The sequence below is a fragment of the Seriola aureovittata genome, chromosome 19 (assembly GCF_021018895.1).
Source record: "Seriola aureovittata isolate HTS-2021-v1 ecotype China chromosome 19, ASM2101889v1, whole genome shotgun sequence".
In the NCBI taxonomy this organism is placed as follows: Eukaryota; Metazoa; Chordata; class Actinopteri; order Carangiformes; family Carangidae; genus Seriola; species Seriola aureovittata.
In genome coordinates, this window is record NC_079382.1 from 24,081,364 (window position 1) to 24,105,152 (window position 23,789).

General features: G+C 44.3%; 2 protein-coding genes across 4 annotated transcripts; both read left to right on the plus strand.

The window, feature by feature from the left end:
• Window positions 1–991: 991 nt before the first annotated feature.
• On the plus strand, window positions 992–3,098 carry LOC130187686 (general transcription factor II-I repeat domain-containing protein 2). Its single transcript, XM_056405508.1, has 2 exons — window positions 992–1,077; window positions 1,202–3,098. The coding sequence occupies exon 2, from the start codon at window positions 1,234–1,236 to the stop codon at window positions 2,968–2,970; it is 1,737 nt and encodes a 578-aa protein (XP_056261483.1). The 5' UTR covers window positions 992–1,077; window positions 1,202–1,233; the 3' UTR covers window positions 2,971–3,098.
• A 3,351-nt stretch (window positions 3,099–6,449) lies between these two features.
• Window positions 6,450–23,783, plus strand: LOC130187546 (inverted formin-2-like). Of its 3 annotated transcripts, none has more exons than XM_056405245.1 (24): window positions 6,450–6,648; window positions 9,336–9,476; window positions 9,642–9,903; window positions 10,121–10,236; window positions 12,129–12,288; window positions 13,250–13,283; window positions 13,373–13,514; window positions 13,725–13,857; window positions 14,255–14,878; window positions 14,971–15,101; window positions 15,256–15,317; window positions 15,738–15,840; window positions 16,662–16,747; window positions 16,866–16,966; window positions 17,117–17,187; window positions 17,553–17,660; window positions 17,771–17,841; window positions 18,189–18,309; window positions 18,466–18,630; window positions 21,034–21,115; window positions 21,406–21,564; window positions 21,646–22,086; window positions 22,227–22,289; window positions 22,488–23,780. In XM_056405245.1, the coding sequence occupies exons 2-23, from the start codon at window positions 9,348–9,350 to the stop codon at window positions 22,286–22,288; spliced, it is 3,363 nt and encodes a 1,120-aa protein (XP_056261220.1). In that variant the 5' UTR covers window positions 6,450–6,648; window positions 9,336–9,347; the 3' UTR covers window position 22,289; window positions 22,488–23,780. The 3 variants fall into 3 exon arrangements, with proteins under 3 accessions (XP_056261220.1, XP_056261221.1, XP_056261222.1); XM_056405246.1 differs by having other exon boundaries at window positions 6,453–6,648; window positions 21,442–21,564; window positions 22,488–23,777; XM_056405247.1 differs by having other exon boundaries at window positions 6,540–6,666; window positions 22,488–23,783.
• The last annotated feature ends 6 nt before the right edge of the window (window positions 23,784–23,789 follow it).

Here is a 23,789-nt window from a genome sequence, read left to right on the forward strand (position 1 = left end):
AGGAGGGAACTTCTTACTGGCGCTGACAACAACTACTGTCGTAGCTCTGAGTGTCATCACAACCTCTAAGTATGAAAAAGCAATCAGCGTTTAGATTGATGGGTTAGCAGCAGCTAATGTTAAGTTAATAGTGAACTGTTAAAGCTGAAGGGAAAACTTTGTGTGTGTAGACTGCAGCGTCATTTGACATAAATATGTGTTTACATGCCTCACAACAGTTTGTTCATCAGAGAGAAACTAAAACATTCACTCTATAGTAAAGACAAATATAATAATTCATACTCACATACTTTGAACATTTGGAAATGATCTCGTGTTTCTTCAGCTTCTTATTCCACTCGTCATGTGATCATGTTCTTTACATTTCACCTTGTTGAAGATGATTAGTTTGTGTTTCTACGACCAAAGTTCCTCATGAGTTTCACCCCTTCATCTCATTTCACATTGAGTTCTTCGCTCATGGTTCATGGTCCAGGGTCGCCAGTGTCAGACTCAGTGAAGCCGGACTGAGCTGAAGTAGCTTTGTGGTCCAGGTCCAGCACAGAAGTCCAAACAAACACCACCTAGGTCAGATCAGACAGGACTCTGAGAAGGCCGGACACTCAGACCTGCTGTCCAATCAGCACAGACCACAGTCAGAGTCTTCCTCTCAGCAACACTTAGTCACATAGATTCAACCCTCGACTGATGTGAGTATCCCCACACATCATCAGCTGTATGATCTGAACTAATGACAGAGAAACTACAACAGTTATCAGACAGTTTAGTTTTGGCTGTGAGCGACTCTCAGTGGAGGAAATCAAATATCCACCAGCTCATCATAGAACGTTGGTCCTCCTCTACAGGTGTGGACAGGAGACCACTTTCAGTCAGAGACACTTGTGTGAAGAAATGGACAATTTACATCAAACGTTTAGTCAGATTTGGTGAATACAGCTCTGTGACCGAGCTTCAATGAATGTGAGCAGTGATGATGATTCTGCTGAGAGAGCTGAGCTACAATCATCCAGGAGACTCAGGAGTGAAGCTGCTGTCTGCTGGACTGGAGGATCCACACTGGAGACTGGAGACTCTCAGGTATGAACAGACAACAAGAACTTTATCATATAAACGTTACAGGAAATAACAACATATCAGTCAATAATCAATCAATAATCCATCAGATGAGTCAGATGATAAACTGTCTTGTTCTCTCCATCAGATTCCTGTGAACTGGAACTGGACACAAACACAATGAACAGAAACCTCAAACTGTCTGACAACAACAGGAAGGTGACATGGGTGAGAGAGGATCAGTCATATCCTGATCATCCAGACAGGTTTGACCTTTGGCCTCAGCTGCTGTGTAGAACTGGTCTGACTGGTCGCTGTTACTGGGAGGTCGAGTGGAGAGGAGGGGTTCATATATCAGTGAGTTACAAAGATAATGATGCAGCGGTCGAAGCTAGCTACCTTGTGAGTGAGATGATTGCTAAGGCGGGAAAGCCATTCAAAGAAGGAGAGTTTGTTAAAAAGTGCATGTTACAGGTTGCAAGTATAGTCTGTCGGGAAAAGAAGGGTCAGTTTAGCAACATCAGCCTTTCAGCCAACACAGTGGCAGAGCGCATTTCTGACCTGTCAGGTAACATATATGATCAACTGCGTGAGAAAGCCAAACGTTTCTGTGCATACTCAGTCGCTCTCGACGAGAGCACAGACATCATTGACACTGCGCAGCTCGCAATCTATGTCCGTGGTGTTGACGACAGTTTTGAAGTGATGGAGGAGTTGCTCACAGTGATTCCAATGCATGGCCAGACCACCGGTCAGGAGATATTCCGCCAGCTGTGTGATGCCATTGTGGATGCGGGTTTGCCATGGAAGAGGTTTGCTGGCATAACAACCGACGGAGCGCCATCAATGACAGGGAGGAGAAATGGAGTGGTGGCACTTGTTCAAAAAAAGCTGGAAGAGGAGGGTGTGGAGGAGGCCATTGCTCTGCACTGCATTATCCATCAGCAGGCCCTTTGCAGCAAATGCCTGAAGTTTGACAATGTGATGTCTGTCGTTGTGAAATGCATCAACCATATCAGATCCAGGGGATTAAAGCACCGGGAGTTCCGCGCCTTTTTGGAGGAAATAGAGTCAGCATATGAGGATGTGCTCTACTTCACTGAGGTACGTTGGCTCAGCAGGGGAAACGTCTTGAAGAGGTTTTTTGAGTTGAGAGCAGAAGTGAAAGCCTTCATGGAGAAGGCTGGGATGGCTGTTCCTGTGCTAAGTGATCCCAAATGGCTCATGGACTTAGCTTTCCTTGTTGACATCACACATGAGCTGAATGTACTGAACAAGAAGTTACAAGGCCAGGGGCAGCTTGTCAGTGCTGCCTATGACAACGTGAGATCATGCTCCACAAAACTTGTGTTATGGAAAGCCCAGCTCTCTCAGACAAACCTCTGCCATTTCCCAGCATGCAAGGCACTCATGGATGCAGGCACACCATTTAGTGGTGAGAAGTATGCTGATGCCATTGTGAAGCTACAGGAGCAATTTGATCACAGGTTTGCAGACTTCAAGACACACAGAGCCACTTTTCAAATTTTTGCTGACCCCTTCTCCTCTGATGTGCAAGATGCCCCTCATGTGCTTCAAATGGAGCTCATTGACCTGCAGTGCAATTCAGAACTCAAAGCCAAGTTCAGGGAGGTGAGTGGAAAAGCAGACAAGCTTGGACAATTTTTGAGAGAATTGCCCCCCACCTTTCCTGAGCTTTCCAGGATGTTCAAGCGGACCATGTGCCTTTTCGGGAGCACATATCTGTGTGAAAAGCTCTTCTCCACCATGAACTTTAATAAGTCAAAGTACAGGTCCAAACTCACTCATGAGCATCTTCAAGCCATACTGAGGGTCTCAACTGCTTCGTCCCTCAAGCCAAATGTGGCTCAGCTGTGCGAGAAGAAGCGCTGCCAGGTCTCTGGCAGCAAGGAGTAGGCAAGAGAAGCCTATGTTCTGAAGAACCGTTCATGTTCTGAAGAACCCATTCATGTTCAGAAGAACCGTTCATGTTCTGAAGAACCGTTCATGTTCTGAAGAACCCATTCATGTTCAGAAGAACCGTTCATGTTCTGAAGAACCGTTCATGTTCTGAAGAACCCATTCATGTTCAGAAGAACCGTTCATGTTCTGAAGAACCGTTCATGTTCTGAAGAACCCATTCACGTTGAAGAACTGTTAATAATAAAGATTGAGAAGATTGGATCTGTTGTACTTTTTTTTTTTTTGAATACTTGCGGCCCAGCCTCACCCAGACTCTACTTCCAGCGGCCCCCATCTAAGTTGAGTTTGAGACCCCTGATATAGAGCATTCATAGGTAAGTGTTTATATTCAATGACACATATCAAACTGTTCATGAGGTTATTTGTAGAGCATCCATCTGTCAACATTTGTGACAGATAAATCTCTATAAATACTACGGTCCCACCATGTTTAAAAACTATTTAAATGAAATGAAAATAAAGTACGATAAAAACATCTGCAGTAGCTGAAAATCCTAATCAGGACTCAGAATGTGTTGTAACACCACGACTAAGCTAAGCTAACCCTGCTTGGACCTAAGAGAGTAACTAAAATGTTTTTGAGAATCAGAGACATAACTGTTACCTGTTTTCTCAAAACAACCATCATCATTTAGCATTTTGTTTGTACTGTCCACTTTGCTGCTGCAACACTGCAGATTTCTCCACTGTAGGACTAATAAAGGAATGTGTTATCTTACCGAACAGATAACACACAGGTAGATTTACCTGCCAAACTCCACTTAAGACTGTGGGGAAAACTCAGCAGGTGGTGATGACTCAGCCACGTTGGTAGAAATATATGCACAACGACTATTCTCAGTTTTGAATATGCTCATATATGCAGTTATCTGAACTCATTAATTCATTTTATTATTAGTTACAACGTTAAACCATCAGTGGTGCTACATCCCACAGTATACTATATGTACAGATGTATAGTTTTCACAGTATTGTTTGTTGTCCCCGTTTTACTGACCTTTCCCCGACCCCACAGATAATCCTGACTCACACACTGCAACTGTGTCACAGTCCCTTTGCTGTCCTGGGTGTAACTATATTTGCACATGAAGCAAAACATAACATTCAGATGACTTACACACAGAAGCTGTCAGGACCTGGACGTTAAAAGCTTTTACTCTGAAAAGCTGGCAGGAAGACCAGGATCTGGACCTGTTCCTACAGGAGGGAATAAGAAAAGAGAAGAGAGTGTGAGGGGGGCACGTTATTCTTTTCCACACAGATAAAGACTGGATGATTAAAGTTCACTCACCAACTATAAAATTAACTATTGTCTATATAAATAAATGATTATATAATTTTAGTTTGTACTGGGCAGTGGTAGAATAAGTATTCAGGTCTTCTCCCTCAGTAAAAGAAGCAATATCTTTACAAGTTAGAGTCCTGTGTCTTAGTATTATCAGAAAAATATACTTAAAGTATCTAAAGTAAAAGTAGTCAACAGGCAGCAGATTGACCTCTGTTGTCTGTTTGACATTATATTATTAGATTATTGTTACTAATGGATTATTGTGTATAAAACATTATATGTTGCGGCTGGTTAAAGGAAACAATAAACTAAACTTTGAACTACTTTAATCTTTAGAAAAGCATCAAATTCTATAAAGTGAACATATATTTTATATGTAAAACCTCAATCGTGGAGTAACTAGTCACTGTCAAATAAATGTAAAAGAGTAAAAACTCCAATATTTGCCTCTGAAATGTAGTGGAGTAGAAGAATGAAGTAAACACAAACATTAAACACCATTAAATCACACTAACATTGGATTTGTGGATGTAAAGAGAGGTGTTGTAGGTTGTCTAGTTAAAACAACACACACATCCACAGCACCAACACTACAGTAATAATTCTGAGGTTATGGTGATTAATTAAAGTTAAACTTCAAGAGCTGAACTGTAACTAATGAATTCTTTATGTTAAGTGGACTCATTAGCTGAATCAATGGTTGTTGTAGAGTCTAAAAGCACAACAGAAAACAGCAGTTTTACCTGCACTGCTCATATCATCAGATCCCAGGAAACATTAAGCTTTTGACTTTTTATAAAGTGCTGGTGTTTGATCAGAAGATGGTCTCTGATGTAAAATATCAACCAAATGTCTTTCCAACTGCTGCACAGCACGAGCTGAACTTCACCGGAAAAAGCTCGAATTGTTGGTAAAACAACAAAAAAATAACGACATTTTCGGACATTACAGAAAGATTTAGTGTTTAAACTAAACTACTGATACTGCCTTTCATTTCGGGAGGGGCTGTGATAAGTTTAATGTAATAATAATAGTATGTGTACAAGGTTCATTTGTAGTAACTAGCTAAAACTTTCTATAGCAAAGTTCAAATGATCGAACCGCTAATGTCGCGTGTCGCACTACGTCACTTTCTCTAATCTACATACATTACGTCGATGTTATATGTGTAGGACGTTTTATTTAAACAACTTTACATGATAGATAATCAATAAACAATCAATAAACAGGTAATATACACACCACAGCAGCGGTCTGTGAATGTGTGTGGTCAGAGGAAAAAACCGCCAAATCTGGTCGCTAGATGTCGCACTGCGCATGTCCTGAGTCACCGCAGAGACACACGCGCTGCTTTGCCCGGAGTGATGCGTCACCGCGGCCGCCATGTTGGAAGAGAGGAGTAATGTATGTAAGTGTCAGGGCAGACGGTCAGTTAAATCAAAATCATAATAACTCACTGAGCTTTCAAGCGGTTTGGTTTGATAGAAATGTCACACATTTATTTATAAGTCAGGATACTTTGGTAAATAAAAAATAAAACAAAATAAATTATACAAAGTAATATTTTTTTTTTATTGAAAAGAACAGAACAAACCACGTCTACGTTTCATGAAATCACTACATTATTGGTTCAAGTGGGAAAACACTGAATAAATAAATGAATAAATATTCAAAATATGAATAAAATATATATTTAAATTTTAGTTTTGTAAATTGTTAAAAAAATTGATTTTGTGATACAATTTTTTGCAATTAATTGAATTAATTATTGTTGTTTTTTGGTCTTTACACTTTGTAATGTGAGTTTTTAAAACCTCTCGATGTTTAGAACACTTTAAAAAATATCCATGGAAAGAAGTTAATATCAGTTGAGGTTGACTAAAACAGCTGATCTGCAGAGTAATACAGCTTTGTTTTTATTTTCTGGAAACATGCAGCTGCTTTGAATCATGAGGTGAACAGAAACTGTGGCTCAGAAAATCTTATTAAAATGTAAATATGATCCTTTCAGCACTGTTTTCTACAGTGTTTTATTTACTTCTGTTTAAAATTTATATAATAACACTAGGAGTCTGTTTCCTGAGGTTTCCACGTGATGTGGTGTTATTTCATGGAACCATAGTTACATCGGTAACTTATTAAAACAAAATGCACGCGCCCAGATGGGCGGCTGCGATGACCTCTGACACCGCCCATCTGCGGCGGACGTGGTAGAGGACTGCGGGCGGTGGTTCACCGCACAGACCGGAAAGCTCCCGAAACTTTCCCCGCCGGGCACTGACAGACAGCCGGGGAGACGGAGAGCGTCTTCCCGCCCTCTCACGGTAAGGACAAATCTGACTGTAAGTATGAACCAGCTCCGTGAGGAATCAACCTTTAAAAGTTAACGTCAGAAAACGTTAAAGTTTTTAACAAAGTGAGATGGTGAAACTTCGGCTTTGATTTGTTCCGCTGCCGAACTCCGTTAGAAAAACTAGACGTTTAAAAAGTTAAAGGGCGAAGCTTCACTGAAGAAAACAGCTTCTGAGTCTGTCCTGACTGTTGACGTTATTTAGATTTAAAACACGTTTAAATCTGCTCTGTCTGAAGACGATATTTCAATCCAGTTCCACCGAATACACAGACAACCGCGTCAAAACAAAGGTTTAATTTTAAATATAAAATGAGGTTTTATAGGAATAAAGAGCTTGTGATGAATCCTGGCTGAGCCGAATTCACCAGAATAACCTCCTTATCTGGACAGTATTAAAAACGGATCTCTACTCTGTGTGTACTGTTCCTGAAGTGCAAAGGAACATTAATTATCCAGAGTTTTGAACAGAGTCTGGTGCGACCTGCACAGAGGAGGCTGGGCCCAGTGCCAGAGCTGTGGGTGGGTCAGGGCTGCAGAGGAACCGGCGCCTCGAGGCTCCAACAATCAGACAAACACTGGGATTCACTCACCACACTGTGACTCTGGTTCACACCCGGAGCAGAGGAGTTTTCATGTGTGAACAGGATGATTCACTGTAAAAGGTTTTTTATCTGAGTGTTTAAAGAGAAAAATCTGCCAGTGTCAGAACTTTAATCATGTCGGTCTCACAGACTCTGATTATATTTATATAATTTTAAAAAGTTCGTTTCTGTGTTTGTCTGGAATGAGAAAGTTTTCACTTGTGTTGAATTAGTGTTCATTCTTAATTATTATATTTCACTGTTTCTGATTCTTATTATTTCCACAGAAGTGAAATGATGTGGAGTCAGCCTGAGTGTTTACTACATGTTAACCTTTCACTGGAATTATATTAATATGATGATATACAGTATATATATATAATATAAGAATGTAATGCATTAAAATATAATATAATGTTTTGTACCTGTTATTAATGCCTCTCAGGGTTGAACTAGCTTAGCATTTTATTCAGAGCTATAACGATGGATCAATCAATTAATGAACACAAAATAATCTGCACCCGGTTTGATAACAGACAGGTAAACACGTCACACTCAGGTGAGGAGGTCAGAGGTTGTGTGATTCCTGGTCTGACCTGCTTGTTCTGCTCTGATCTGACATCTTATCATTGATTAGTGATTGATCAGATCAGTCGCTCCCTGTTTTCTCATTGGTCCTGTGGTTCTGATAAAGAACCAGGTTTATTCTCCTCACTTGGCAGCACACTGACCTCAGCAGAACGGTCCCTGGTCTCAGTCCCTGGTCTCTGCTCTGTGACCTTCAGTAACCCCGAGACTTGTCCTCTCTCAGTTTGTCTGTCTGTGAGGTCAGGGACTAAACAGAGAGCAGGAATGAAGGATTACATCAGAGCAGAGTCCGGGTATTTACCAACGTGACCTGGTCCTTCCTGAGTGGACCCGGTCCTGTGTGGATCCAGCTGTCAGAACCAGCTCCAGAGAGCAGAGCAGACTGAAGGATGTTTAAATACCAACACACTGACAGCACAGAGTCACAGGATTGAGACTGTGGTGACTCAACAGTAATGTTCTGTGATCAGCACTGATCCACTACAGCCTCAGTCCTGAGAGACAGCAGCTCAGTAAAGAGGAAGGACACTGATGACAGTTATGAAAAAAACCTGCTGAATAAAATTAAACCAGCTGAAATAAAGTGAAGTGAGAAACAGAAGCTGGATCATTGATCCTCTCATGTGGTCGTTCTGCTGGATTACAATGATAGTAGTGCTTATTAGCTCTTTATCTTCCCATTAAAACAGCACTTTCCTTTGTCACTACAGTTTTCAACCGCTGAACTACCTACGCACAAGCGCACGTACAGCAGCTGAGTGAATCAGGAAGAGATAAACTTCATAGTTTTGACAGGAAGATAAAGATGCCTGCACCTTCCACTTGTGGCTGAGGACTAGACCTACTTTCAGTCCTGACAGATGAACCGTATCTTGTCAGTAACATGCATTAACTTTTTTTTCCCATATTAGAAGAACTAATGATGTCTGCACTCAAATCAGGTCGCCGCCTTCTTACGCAGGCAGAAAATCTAGCGTGTTCGTATTCTTCTTTTGCAATTTGGGATGGCTCTGCCTGATGCACGGATTACGATACAGCGCCACCACATTGCTGTAGTGGCGTACAGCCGCGATGGCAGTTACAAACGTCAAATCCGCCAAGTACCGAGAAAACTAGAAGGGCCTAGTAGAATTTTTTCGGGAGGCGGCAAGAAAGTTGACGGAGGCGGCCGCCTCCCGATTCTCTATGCAGGAAAAAACTTGTATCACTTTAATTAGTTAGTCATTATGTTTGATTTGATTAGTTCATTAAAATGTATTTCATTAAAGTTATTGTGACACAGTGTTTGTGTAAATTAAAATCACTCAGTCACTCAGAACGAGACAGTTAAAAAGACGTAGCACTTTGGGAACTCTGGGAAACGATTAACTAACTGATCATCAGAGCAATAATCAATCAGTAATCAATAATTCAGCCTCATGCCGACTGGATGTTTCAATCATCCAGAAATCAATGATCAATAAAAACCTCTGGTCTCTTTTCTCTGCAGCTTCTCGTCGTCATGACAGCCAAAACCAAATGGGGGGTGGTAAAGGACCAAGTGACTGGAGGCCCCGCCCACGACCCAGATGCCACGCTGGAGGCAAATCTGGAGAACGCCGACCCTGAACTGTGCATCCTCCTGCTGCAGGTAGGACTGCTGACACCTGTTCTTAATGTTATCAATATCTGATATTGATCAGCAGCACAACTGTGAGCTGGCACTTCCTGCTCTGTGTCAGACCCTTTCAAATTAAATGTTTTTCACAACTTTTAAAGATCAAGAGAAGAAAAACAAAGTACTTCCTGTCTGCAGGTTCCCACGGTAGTGAACTACTCTGGTCTGCGGCGGCGGTTGGAGGCCAGTGACCAGGCGTGGATGGTGCAGTTCCTGGAGCTGCGGGGTCTGGACCTGCTGATGGAGGCGCTGGAGCGTCTGTCCGGTCGCAGCTGTGCTCGCATCGCCGACGCTCTACTGCAGCTGACCTGCATCGCCTGCGTGCGCGCCGTCATGAACTCGTCTGCAGGACTTCACTTCATCCTGGACAACGAGGGCTACGTCAGGACCCTGACCCAGGGTGGGTGCTCTCAGGTCTCCGTCTTCCTCTGATCTTCTTCTCCATGGCCTCGTCCAAACATCAGCACTTTCCTTCTTTCCTTCTTCATCCTTCCTTTCTCTGTAGCTCCTCAGGTGAACCAACACACCTGACTCTGACCCATGTTTGTGATGTGAGTTCTTATTGGCTGTTGGGAGTCACGTGACCTGTCCCCGTGTCCATCTGTGTGTCCCCTCAGCTCTGGACACGTCCAACGTCATGGTGAAGATGCAGGTGTTTGAGCTGCTGGCAGCTCTCGCTCTGTTTGACCCTCGAGGACATCACCTGGCTCTGGACGCCTTCGACAGCTACAAGGTACCTGTACTGGTTCTACTGTTGGTACTGGTTCTACTGGTTCTACTGGATGTTCTGTTCCTACTGGTTGTACTGATTGTTCTGGTTCTACTGGTTCTACTGGTTGTTCTGTTGTTGTGGATTCCCTGTTTTTTACTGGTTGTACTGGTTGTACTGGTTGTACTGGATGTACTGGATGTACTGGTTGTACTGGCTGTACTGGCTGTACTGGCTGTACTGGTTGTACTGGTTGTACTGGCTGTACTGGTTGTTCTGGATGTACTGGCTGTACTGGTTGTACTGGTTGTACTGGCTGTACTGGTTGTACTGGTTGTACTGGTTGTACTGGATGTACTGGCTGTACTGGCTGTACTGGCTGTACTGGTTGTACTGGTTCTACTGGTTCTACTGGTTGTTCTGTTGTTGTGGATTCCCTGGTTCTACTGGTTGTACTGGTTGTACTGGTTGTACTGGTTGTTCTGGATGTACTGGTTGTTCTGGTTGTTCTGGATGTACTGGTTGTTCTGGATGTACTGGCTGTACTGGTTGTACTGGTTGTACTGGCTGTACTGGTTGTACTGGTTGTACTGGTTGTACTGGTTGTACTGGCTGTACTGGCTGTACTGGCTGTACTGGTTGTACTGGTTGTACTGGCTGTACTGGTTGTACTGGTTGTACTGGTTGTACTGGCTGTACTGGCTGTACTGGCTGTACTGGCTGTACTGGTTGTACTGGCTGTACTGGCTGTACTGGCTGTACTGGTTGTTCTGGCTGTACTGGTTGTACTGGTTGTTCTGGATGTACTGGTTGTACTGGCTGTACTGGTTGTACTGGCTGTACTGGATGTACTGGTTGTTCTGGATGTACTGGTTGTACTGGTTGTACTGGATGTACTGGCTGTACTGGTTGTACTGGTTGTTCTGGATGTACTGGTTGTACTGGATGTACTGAAGCTGTGTCAAATGTTGTAGCTTCTGAAGCTAAACCGGGTTCACGCTGTAAAGTCTCAGTTCAGCATGTTAAAAGACTGAAGCTGACTGAAGATTTACACCTTGTCTCATGTTCTTCTAATCAATAACATTGATTTGATCACAGATTGGATCCATGATGATGTCCAGAGAGCTCCTGGCAATAGTCTCTTTAAAAAAGGCTGAGGTCATGTTCAGGTGTTTGGACGCTCCATGATTGAATCCTCTGAGTGGAACTTTCTTTGGTCACTTTAAAGGAGCTGTATGTAAGTTTAGTTATTGCTACATACAAATAGAGAATTGGTCCTTTAAGTGTATGATGGTGGTAACACCTCTGTACACTTTATTTAAGTAGAGTTTTTAATTGCAGGACTTTAACTTGTATTTCTGTGTGGAGCAGACTGCGGTGAAGACGCAGCAGAGACGTGAGGACGGAGGAAAACTGGTCTTTATCAGCTGTGAAACGTTATTGTTCAGTTATCAGTGAGTGTGGAACATGAGGGTGTGACAGCAGATAAGACTCTGACCACCTCAGATCAGAATCAGGTGTGGGCGTGTCGAGCGCACCCAGGATTGTTTTTACTTGCTCTCAACCCAGAACTGAGGCATTATGGGATACGATCCCTCACTGTTGTCATGTGTGCAAGATCTTACCTGTCCTTCCTTTCTCGATCAATCAACAGATATCTGTTGTCCTGTCAACCGAGGAGACCAGAGGAGAATCCTTCCTGAGGTTGATTCATGTGCTGCAGCTCCTCTGGACAACATCCTCATCGTTAAACATTTATTAACCCAATCTTAACGAAGCTTCACGTTCCTCTATGAATGTGATAAAGTCTTCTTCTGAAACTGCAGATGTTCAGTTTCAAAGATGAAGTCAGAAAAACTGAATAATGTCAGAGCTTCAGTTTTACCTCAGTTTGTCTTTTTCCTGTTTGTGTTCAGAGTCTGAAGAAGCAGCAGTACCGCTTCAGCGTGATCTTGAATGAGTTTCACGGTACCGACAACGCCGCCTACATGGTGACGCTGATGAGTGTCGTCAATATGCTGGTGCTGGGACAGGAAGACCTGAGGAAGAGGGACCGACTGCGACAGGAGTTCATCGGTATGATGTCATTCTGATGTCACTGACTGGAGTAACTACATCAAGGCTAAAAAGCTATGATGCTAACTATAATATAACAGCAAAGAACCTTGATACTGAAAGTAACAACAATGACACTGATACAACAAACTGAATTAATGACATTAGCAGCAAAATGCTACCTGGTAATAAGGGTTGGTGTTAGTGTTAGCAGTGAAGAGCTAGGAGGTTTCTGACTGATGCTACTTTGGCAACAGGTTGCTAAGGCAGCCGTTTCTATTTGGTTGCTATGATGTTTCTAAGTGGTGGTGATAACAGGTTGTTATCGGGGCATTTCCATATGGTTGCTGTGGGGATCCTCGTGGTTGCTAGGTGTTTGCAAGGTGTTGCTAGTAGAGATATTAGCTCACTGCAGATTGGTGTATATGTCAGCTAATAAATGTCAAGAATTTAAAATACAGAAACAGGGTTACCATTCAGTAGCTTGTCCACCAGAGGTCAGCAAAATGCTTCCTTTTACACTAAAAGATCCGACCCACCACATCTCTTAGTTACAGTTAATATTGGCTGATATACTGTTTTTTACAGTGTATTATTAAATATCAGTACTGTCCTCAAAAATCCTGATCTTCACACTGCAGTTACCAGGGCGTTCCAGATGGTTGCTATGGTGTTAATCAGTCATTCTTTGGTGGTTGCAGTGATGACTCCAAGTGGTTGCTAGATAGTTGCTAGGACATTAACAATAGGTCAACAGGGCATTTCTAAGTGGCTGTTCTAGTGGTTACTATGGTGTTCCAGGTGGTTGCTATGATGTTCCAGGTGGTTGCTATGGTGTTCTAGGTGGTTGCTATGACATTCCAAGTGCTTGCTGGGTAGTTACCTTGGGCTACATGGTTGCTATGGTACTTCTGGTGGTTACTAGGGTGTAAACGTGAAATTGTCCGAACATCCATCTCTCATTTTTTCACTGTTGTTACAGGCCTGCAGCTGCTGGATCTGCTGCCCACACTCAGGTACTGAGTTCATCTTACTTTAAATACTTCTCTTCAATAATCAATAATCATTATGTTTCCATCAGTTTGTGACGTCTCTTTATCTCCAGGGAGACGGAGGACAAGGACCTGAACATCCAGTGTGATGCGTTTGAGGACTCTCTGACAGAGGACGAGGAGGAGATGGAGAGACTGTACGGAGGCATCGACATGAGCAACCACGAGCATGTCTTCACCTCTGTCCTCACCAAGGTAACTACACCTGTAACTCCTCTCCCTCCACACCTGTAACTCCTCCCCCTTCACCTTCACACCTGTAACCCCTCCCCCTCTAAACCTGTAACCCCTCCCCCTCTAAACATGTAACCCCTCCCCCTTCACCATCACACCTGTAACTCCTCCACCTTCACACCTGTAACTCCTCCCCCTGACAACACAGTGTCCCCCCCTCTGTCCGTGCAGGTGTCCAGCAGTCCGTCCTCGGTCCAGCTGCTGTCCGTCCTCCAGGCCTTGTTGTTGGTGGACCCGGACAAAGCTCCGGTCTGGTCGGCTCTGGAGCTGCTGGCGGACCGAGCCACGCTGCTGGCCCAGGACCGTAAGTCCTCAGCAGTGGTCTTCATGGGTCCAGTCCATGTGACCGGAGTCAGACATGAGCCCATCATCCTCTGTTCAGATGGGGTCCTTAGGGGGTTCTCCACAGACCAGGTCCAGAACCAGGACTCTGGGTCGTTAGGATTAGTCCATCAGCATCAGTTGACTAACTGATTCATCAATCAAAATAAAAGTTATAGGAACCATTTTGAATCGTCCTGCAGTTGAAGGTTTTCCTCAGATTCGCAGTTTAGTCAGTGTCATTAATAGAGAGAATAAACAGCAGATTCATAAATAATAATAATCATAATAACAATAATAATGATAATGATAATAATAATAATGTTCAAGTTCTAACAGGAACCAGTGCAGTAACTGTGTCTCTGTGTGTTTGGTTGTAGCTGATGTGGATTCTGTCGACTGTGTGCTGGAGAGGCTCCTCCCCCAAAGGTCCCTCTCAGCCAATCGCAGGATCCGAACCATCGACAGGGCAGTACAGACACGACTACCTGACAGTCCCCCCAGCCAATCAGAGAAAACACCATCTTCAGCAGTGTCTTCTCAAGCTCCTCCCACTTTGCCTTCACCTAATATGAAAGCTGCACCACCTCCTCCTCCCTCACCAGGTATGGGAGTCCCACCCCCTCCCCCTCCCTTACCTGGTATGGGAGCCCCACCCCCTCCTCCTCCCCCTCCTTTACCTGGTATGGGAGCCCCACCCCCTCCTCCTCCCTTACCTGGTATGGGAGCTCCACCCCCTCCTCCTCCCCCTCCTTTACCTGGTATGGGAGCCCCACCCCCTCCTCCTCCCTTACCTGGTATGGGAGCTCCACCCCCTCCTCCTCCTCCCTTACCTGGTATGGGTCCTCCACCCCCTCCTCCAGGTGACATCATTGTAGCCCAGGCATTTCAAGGTCTGGGCAGGTCATATTACAGCCCCCCACCTCACACAAGCCCCGCCCCCTGCCCCACCCTGCGTATGAAGAAACTGAACTGGCAGAAGCTCCCGTCCAGAGCGCTGACAGGTCAGTCATGGTCATGGTCTGTGGTCTGGTACCTTAGTCCTGGTCCAGGACTCTGGTCTTCACACCTGAGTTAATGGATGTGTCTCTCTCAGCTCCTCAGTCCCTGTGGACGTCGTCATCTTCAGACTCTGTGGAACCGGATTACTGCAGCATCGAGCAGCTCTTCAGTCTCCCCCCGACTGAGACCAAGACTAGAACCAAAACCAGGACCGAACCCAAAGAGGTGGAACAGCTCAGAACCATTTGACTGGACAGGCAGTGGATCTGATGTCAAATGTTTTTATTCTCTGTTTTTGTGTAATGGATGATAATCAATCAATCAATCAATCAATCAATCAATCAATCAACCAATCAACAGCTGTTGTCTCCATCCACAGATTTCCTTCATTGATGCCAGGAAAAGTCTGAACCTCAACATCTTCCTCAAACAGTTCAGATGGTACTAATTCACTTCCTGAATCAACCTCCCAGCCAATAGAAACACATCTCTGTGATGATGTTACACTCAGTCCTGAGACAGGTGAAGGACAGGTGAAATATCTCACCTGTCCTTCACCTGTCCTTAAACTTCATGTTTAACATTTCTGTTTCATCACACCTTTCACCCATGCTTTATCCTACCTCACCTGTCTCACCTGTCCTATCTGTCTCTTAACTCCTTCACCTGTCCCACCTGTCCTACCTGTCTCTTAATTAATTCACCTGTCTCCCCTGTCTTTTAACTACTTCACCTGTCTCACCTGTCCCATCTTTAAACTCCTTCACCTGTCATAACATTTTTTTTCTAGCTTTTGTCTAGCTGTCCCTTATTGTCTCACCTGTCTCTCTATTTCACCTGTTTCCTGTGTGTCTTCTGCAGTTCCCATGAGGACTTTGTGTCTCTGATCTGGAGAGGAGACAGATCCAAGTTTGATGTCGAGGTCCTGAAACAGTTGATCAAACTGCTGCCAGAGAAACATGAGGTCAGAGGTCACAGGGACACTAAAACACCTGTTCTACACCTGTCCTACACCTGTCTATCACTTACCCTTACTGTGTGATTTGTCCTCCACCTCTTTCTTGTACCTTCACTTGTTTTTCATTTTCCTACCTCACCTGTCCTACCTGTAACCTGCCCTTTATTGTCTCTGTTGTCCTAGCTGTCCATCACTTCTCGACTTGACCTGCTCTTTTGCTGCAGCCAAATCCTTCCTTACCCACCTGTCCTAACTCTTCCCTCGCCTGTCCTCCTGTCTCACCTACCTGTACTTGTCCCAGCATTTACCTGCTTTCCACTTGTCCTACCTGTCTCTTCTGCTTCAAACACCTGTCTTATATAACTCCATCTTATCTCACCTGAACATCTACCACCTTCTCTTTCTGTCCTACCTGTTTTCACCTGTCATTTACCTGTCTTATGCACGTCATGGTAATTCTATCTCTCCATCATATCTCACTTATCTTACCCTTCCCCGCCCATTATTTACCTGTCCTACCTGTCCTTCATCTGTGTTACCTGTCCGTGAAGTGTTCTTTTCATGGCACACCTGGACTTCACCTATTTCCTGTGTCTCACCTGTACATTTTCTTACCCCAACTGCCATTGACTGTACCTGTTCCATCTGTTCTTCATGTATATTACTATTATATTATATTACCTGTCCATCACCTGTAATCTTCTGTCGTAAATGTCCATCAACTGTTTCACCTGTAATTTACCTGTCCTTTTGTTGTCCCACCTCTAACCTACTGTCCCTGACTTGATTTATCATGTGTCTCACCTGTTTCACCTGTCCGTCCCCAGATAGAGAACCTGAAGTCTCACCAAGCGGACAGGGACAAGTTGGCGTCAGTGGACCAGTTTTACCTGCAGCTGCTGGACGTCCCCAGGTAGGACAGACACACCCGGAGACACGCCTGTGTGATCGGTTATATTCACCTTTACTGAGTGTGTGTGTGTGTGTGTGTGTGTGTGTGTGTGTGTGTGTGTGTGTGTGTGTGTGTGTAGTTACTCTCTGAGGATTCAGTGTATGTTGCTGTGTGAGGAGAGCAGCTGTGTGTTGGAGACTCTGAAGCCCAAAGCTGAAGTTCTGGACCGAGCCTGTCAGAGTGTGTATACACAACAAATACACAACAAACACACACAGACCAGCATTGTGAATAACAACAATACTGACACTGGTTCTGCTTATCTGTTCCCTCCTGTTGTTGTTTTTCATGTTGTTGCTGTTGCTGTTGTTGTTGTTGTTGTGTGGTCAGGTGTTAGGGAGAGCACTCGGCTGCCCAGCTTCTGTAAACTCATCTTGAGTGTTGGAAACTTCCTCAACTATGTGAGTCTTAAATGAAACAGATGTCTAACAGATGTGAAACAGATGTTTAACAGATGTGAAACAGATGTCTAACAGATGTGAAACAGATGTTTAACAGATGTGAAACAGATGTCTAACAGATGTGAAACAGATGTCTAACAGATGTCTAACAGATGTGAAACAGATGTCTAACAGATGTGAAACAGATGTCTAACAGATGTGAAACAGATGTCTAACACATATTTGGTGTTTGAGTCTGACGATAACACTTTATATCAACAGGTTTCATTTCACACTGAAAAACAGTTCAAGAATCTGATTGGATTTAATCAGATATGACGTCATCAGTCATGTGACATCATCATGTGATGTTTTGTGTGTGACAGGGGACTCACACAGGGAACGCTGAGGGTTTTAAGATCAGCACTCTGCTCAAACTGACAGAAACCAAAGCCAACAAGTCCAGAATCACCCTGCTGCACCACATCCTGCAGGTAACACACTGGAACCAGACTGGTTGTACTGGGACAGAACCAGTACTATGACACTGTATGATGTTCATCACATGAGAGGGTTCTATTGTTGTTCTCTGTGTGATCAACAGGAGGTGGAGGAGAACCACCCTGACCTGCTCAACCTGCCGGACGATTTGGAGATCTGTGAAAAGGCTGCTGGGTAAACTGATAACGGATTAAACTCTGTTAGTTCTCCCCCACAAAGAACCCACAACTACACATAGGAACCTGTCATGGAGCCTTTAGAACCGATTAGAACAAAATGATTTTTCATAAAAGTCAGCGATGAAGACACAAAGTCACATGGTTCAGACAGGAAATCCGAAGGTTTGGAGACATTCTCTAAACTAACAGGTTCTATCAGGAGACATTCTTTTAAACTTTGCACATTGAGATCCTTAGCTGTCATTCTTTGTGGTTTTAATTTAATGTGTTAAATCAGTGTTCCTGTGGAACCGACAGCTGAACCTGAGGAACAGGAAACAACGGTCAGTCTGTCTGTTGCAGGTTTAACGTGGAGTCGATTCAGTCTGAAGCGAACACTCTGATCAAACAGCTGAAAAACTCTGAGAGCAGAGTTTCCTCTTCATCTGAGGACTTGAAGGAGCAGTACCTGTCCACCATACAGGTACAGACTAGACTGCGCCCCCTACAGGAGGGTTTATTAACAGTCTGTAACCTGCTCATCAGGACAGTTACAGACAAATCAGGGGTTCTATGTCTGGTATTGGAGTGTCCTTACTGTCCTGTATGGCTGCCTTCTTCTTCTGTGGTGTCTCTTCAGGACAGCCTGCGGTCCTGTGAGCAGCTGCAGCAGCTGTTGTCCTCAGTGGAGGACAGGAGGACGGATCTGTCCATCTACCTGTGTGAAGACAGTGGCAACTTCTCCCTTGACGAATTCTTCAACACCATCAAGACCTTCAGAGGACTGTTCCTCCGAGCCGTCAAGGTCAGCCAATCACAGTGCGGCACCGTCAGCAGCCAATCAGGGAGCAGAGTTCCACATGACGTCATGGAAAAAGCTTTAATGTAGAAGTGACTAGAGTTGTCAAAAAATCGATACTCAGATACATATAAATACTAAAATGAGTATGAGATCAGATACTCAGACAACAGTTGTGTCTTCACCTCCTCCAGTTGACACACAGGCAGAGACACAGCCCCTCCCCCCACCAGCAGCTGAGCACATGAACGCTAGCTGACGTTCACAACACTGAGCTGGTGTCTCCAGCATAAAGCTAAATTAACATGGCAGGTGCTGCTGCTGAAGGAACTTCACAACCTGTTTTAGTTCTAAATGTAAAAAGCAAAAGTGCTGTTTGAAATTATTTTGCATACAAGGCAAATGACCAGGGAAAGGCGAAGGATATTGATTAGCCTATATGCAAACAGTGCTACAAAGTGGTGGCGACGAGGTCAAGTAGCACAACAAACTAAGAGAAGCATCTTAAAGACCGACATTGAATAAACAGTTATCATAAATGTTAACCTGGCCTGCAACACATGTTAACGTTAGCCGTTTAACTGTTAGCAATTAGCTGATAGCCACATCGGCCATCTGTTACGTTATCATTAAGCTAGCGGCTATGGCTAATAATAAAACGAATAACGTTAATGTGGGAGCTAGGCAGCGAAAGTTGTCAGTCCTGCCCGTCTGTAACGTTAACAAAAACAAATCTTATGCCTCTTAATTTTTCATTTTTTTCTCCCTGCGGTATCGGGTATTTTCCAGGGTATCGGTTTCGAGTTTGAAATTCTAGTATCATGACAACCCTAGAAGTGACATATCCTCGTGTTATTGATCATAATCAATATTGAATCAATGAATCACCAAGAAATGTGATTAGACTCAGACTCCGAGATTCAGACTCAGAGACTCAGATTCAAACTCAGATTCAGACTCAGAGACTAAGATTCAGACTCAGATTCAGAGACTCAGATTCAGACTCAGATTCAGAGACTCAGATTCAGACTCAGATTCAGAGACTCAGATTCAGACTCAGATTCAGAGACTCAGATTCAGACTCAGATTCAGAGACTCAGATTCAGACTCAGATTCAGAGACTCAGATTCAGACACAGAGACTCAGATTCAGAGACTCAGATTCAGAGACTCAGATTCAGAGACTCAGATTCAGACTCAGAGACTCAGATTCAAACTCAGATTTAGACTCAGAGACTCAGATTCAGACTCAGATTCAGACTCAGATTCAGAGACTCAGATTCAGACTCAGATTCAGAGACTCAGATTCAGAGACTCAGATTCAGAGACTCAGATTCAGACACAGAGACTCAGATTCAGAGACTCAGATTCAGAGACTCAGATTCAGAGACTCAGATTCAGAGACTCAGATTCAGACTCAGAGACTCAGATTCAGACTCAGAGACTCAGATTCAAACTCAGATTTAGACTCAGAGACTCAGATTCAGACTCAGATTCAGACTCAGAGACTCAGATTCAGACTCAGATTCAGAGACTCAGATTCAGACTCAGATTCAGAGACTCAGATTCAGACACAGAGACTCAGATTCAGAGACTCAGATTCAGAGACTCAGATTCAGAGACTCAGATTCAGACTCAGAGACTCAGATTCAAACTCAGATTTAGACTCAGAGACTCAGATTCAGACTCAGATTCAGACTCAGATTCAGAGACTCAGATTCAGACTCAGATTCAGAGACTCAGATTCAGAGACCCAGATTCAGAGACTCAGATTCAGACACAGAGACTCAGATTCAGAGACTCAGATTCAGACACAGAGACTCAGATTCAGAGACTCAGATTCAGAGACTCAGATTCAGACTCAGAGACTCAGATTCAAACTCAGATTTAGACTCAGAGACTCAGATTCAGACTCAGATTCAGACTCAGATTCAGAGACTCAGATTCAGACTCAGATTCAGAGACTCAGATTCAGACTCAGATTCAGAGACTCAGATTCAGACACAGAGACTCAGATTCAGAGACTCAGATTCAGACTCAGATTCAGAGACTCAGATTCAGCACAGAGACTCAGATTCAGAGACTCAGATTCAGACTCAGAGACCCAGATTCAGAGACTCAGATTCAAACTCAGACTCAGAGACTCAGATTCAGACTCAGAGACTCAGATTCAGACTCAGATTCAGAGACTCAGATTCAGACACAGAGACTCAGATTCAGAGACTCAGATTCAGACTCAGAGACCCAGATTCAGAGACTCAGATTCAAACTCAGACTCAGAGACTCAGATTCAGAGACTCAGATTCAGACTCAGAGACTCAGATTCAGAGACTCAGATTCAAACTCAGACTCAGAGACTCAGATTCAGACTCAGAGACTCAGGCTCTCACTCTGACCTGATGTCTTTCAGGAGAACGGGATTCGCAGGGAGCAGGAGAGGAGGAGGAAGCAGCAGGAGGAGGAGAGGAGACACAGAGGAGATGACAAGATAAGTAAGTCCAACTCTGTCATTCCACCTTAAACCTCCACCTTAAATCCAGTCTGCAGCGGTACAGGTCCTGTGACTCAACAGCAGAAAAGTGTGAGGAGCAGCTGGTTCCTCAGGTGTCCCGCCATCTGTGTTTAGGTCCTTTAGACCAGGACAGAGACTGTGGACTCTCTTGGTCCCTGAGACACCCCCCCCGCCCCCGGTCTGAAGACACTTTGTCTCTGACTCTGGACGCAGGAGAGGTTCATGTAGGTCCAGAGACCAGCTGCTGACAGTCCAGTTGTGTCTCTGCAGACCATGTTCTGAAACATGTCCACCTGTCGTCTCCAGTCAGGAAGGACGTGTCCAACCAGGACGGCGGCTGCATCATCGACAACCTGCTGGCTGAGATCAGGAATGGCTACAACCTGAAGAGGACCAGACCCCGAGCCGAGAGGGGCGGCAGACTCCATGGTGAGGACTGTGCTGGGCTTGTTTAGTCTCTGACCTTTGACCTTTTGTCCCTGAATCTGTGTTTGACTGTGTTGTCGTCAGATCATCCTGGGGTCATACAGAGGTCAGCGGCTGTGGACGAGCCCTCAGGCCCTCCAGAGACAGTCCAGGTTCCCACAGATCCACCATCAGAAACGAGACCAGAACCAGAGACGGACAGCGTCCCCACAGAGACCCAAAACCTCCCTGAACACGCCTCCCCTCCTGCTGCTGACACGGAGGGGGGCCAGAGCCAGACCAGATTCCAGGACTCTGAGGTGGACTCTGGTCCTGACTCAGAGACTAGAGTCGGAGCTCCTGCAGGAGAGGAGGAGGTCCAGCTCAGACCAGAGGATCCAGGAACAAAGCAAGATTTAAACAAAGTAAACAGGAACGAGGAGTCTGAGTTTGAGGAGATCACATCGTTAGAGGCCAGAACACCCAACCACGATGATCCAGATCCTGGTCCAGACAGACCAGCAAAGTCCAGGACCGGTTTAGCAGGTAAAGTCTGGGTTGTATTTATTTGTTCAGAAACACAGTTTTATTGTACAAGCGTCAGACTGAGCAGAGAAATGAGCAGGACAATGTTTGATCAGTTGTGTCTACAAACCAACCAATCAGAGCTCTTCTTTGACCTGCAGGAGCCGACGCCCCCTCTGGATCCAAACACTCAAAAACTAAGAAAGGATGTGTTTCACACTGAGGTGAGTCGCTTCAACTGAGCCTCAACCTGACACTGGTATCACACTGTGCCCTGAGCTGAGTCTCTCAGGCTGCAGACTGCTTCCCTTTGGTTATGGTGAAATTTAGTCCATACAGTCCTCAGCCTGAGAGTCTGAATTCAGGGTGTAATTCAGATGATTTACTTTACTGATGTTTCTTCTTCTGTGTTTCCTGTCCAGATGGACAGAGGATGACTCGTCTCCACGACAACAGGACTGAATCTGTTTTCATGAAACATGAAAAATAAAAACAGGTTTAGTGTTTTTAGAAAAATATTTTATTTCTCTGTTTAAAGTTAAAAGTATGTGTCACCTGAGATTCTTCACCATTATTATCACCTGTTTCCTGAAGTGACTCGGCTTTAATCCACTGACCCTCCACAAACCTGCTGCTCTTAATCTGGTTTGATCTGGATCCTGGATTTATTCAGGTTTCAGTTGTTGGATTTCACTCGAAGATCAGTGAACACTTATTCTCATAATCAAATCATTGTTCCAGATGTCAGACAGTCCCAGTTCCAGATGTCAGACAGTCCCAGTTCCAGATGTCAGACAGTCCCATGTCTGACTCCGACTCTGAGAAATGATAAAATTATTAAGTGATCAATAGATTAAAGAAGAAAATAATCAGCAGATTAAACAATAATGAAATAAAAAAAGAGCAGCAGCCTAGTCGTCATCATCATCATCATCATCATCTCTTCAGACAGAAACACAGTGAGGACGAGTCGCTGAATTGAGCACATACCAGTAATCCTCCCGTCCTCCCGGTGTGAGAACAGATTCAAACAGTTTGTTTCGAAGGTTTGAGGATTCAGCTCTGAAACAGATTCATGTGTTTCATGTTGTTAACGCTCAGACAGTTTGAGCTGGAGTCAGATGTTGTGTGTTGCTACAGGAGAGATGTTTAACACTGAGTTTTACTAGAATGTCAGTGAGATGTTTCCTTCCTGTTTGAACAGAAATCGTCCCTTCACAATAAAACCAGCTGCTGTTTGTTCTGTAACAGAAAAGTAGTATTGCATCTGATGTGTGTGTGTGTGTGTGTGTGTGTGCGCGCGCTCCTAATGACCACTTCCTGTGTAACTGTATATAATCAGTGTTAATGTCGGTGTTTAAGCTGCTCCTTAATCCTCTGTTTATCCTAACGGTCGTTGTCCTGACAACCTGGACTCACTGCAGCAACAGTAACTACCACGGTGGAAATGCTGTTACAGGTAGAGGCAGCGCCCTCCAGTGTCTCATTCATTAAAGACACGTGAACAGTGAAACAACATCTCACAGTTTAGAGAACCAACAGAAGGAACCTCAGGGTGGAACATCTCTGCAGCTGAACCACTTCAAACAGAACCCCTGACCCCTCATTATCATTATCATTATTATTGTTATTGTTATTGTTGTTGTCATCATTGATCGTTTCAACGGTGCTGCTCTATGTAAACAGTGAGGTGACGTCATCCCAAACCGGAGCCTCCCGTCCTG

What these genes read in the sequence shown, in the direction of transcription:
- LOC130187686 (XM_056405508.1), top strand. Translation starts at nt 1,234, where the DNA reads ATGAACAGAAACCTCAAACTGTCTGACAACAACAGGAAGGTGACATGG.
- LOC130187546 (XM_056405245.1), top strand. Translation starts at nt 9,348, where the DNA reads ATGACAGCCAAAACCAAATGGGGGGTGGTAAAGGACCAAGTGACTGGA. An exon ending in CACGCTGCTGGCCCAGGACC is followed by an intron (nt 13,858 to 14,254) that starts GTAAGTCCTCAG and finishes GTTTGGTTGTAG; the next exon opens with CTGATGTGGATTCTGTCGAC. An exon ending in ATCTGTGAAAAGGCTGCTGG is followed by an intron (nt 17,842 to 18,188) that starts GTAAACTGATAA and finishes TGTCTGTTGCAG; the next exon opens with GTTTAACGTGGAGTCGATTC.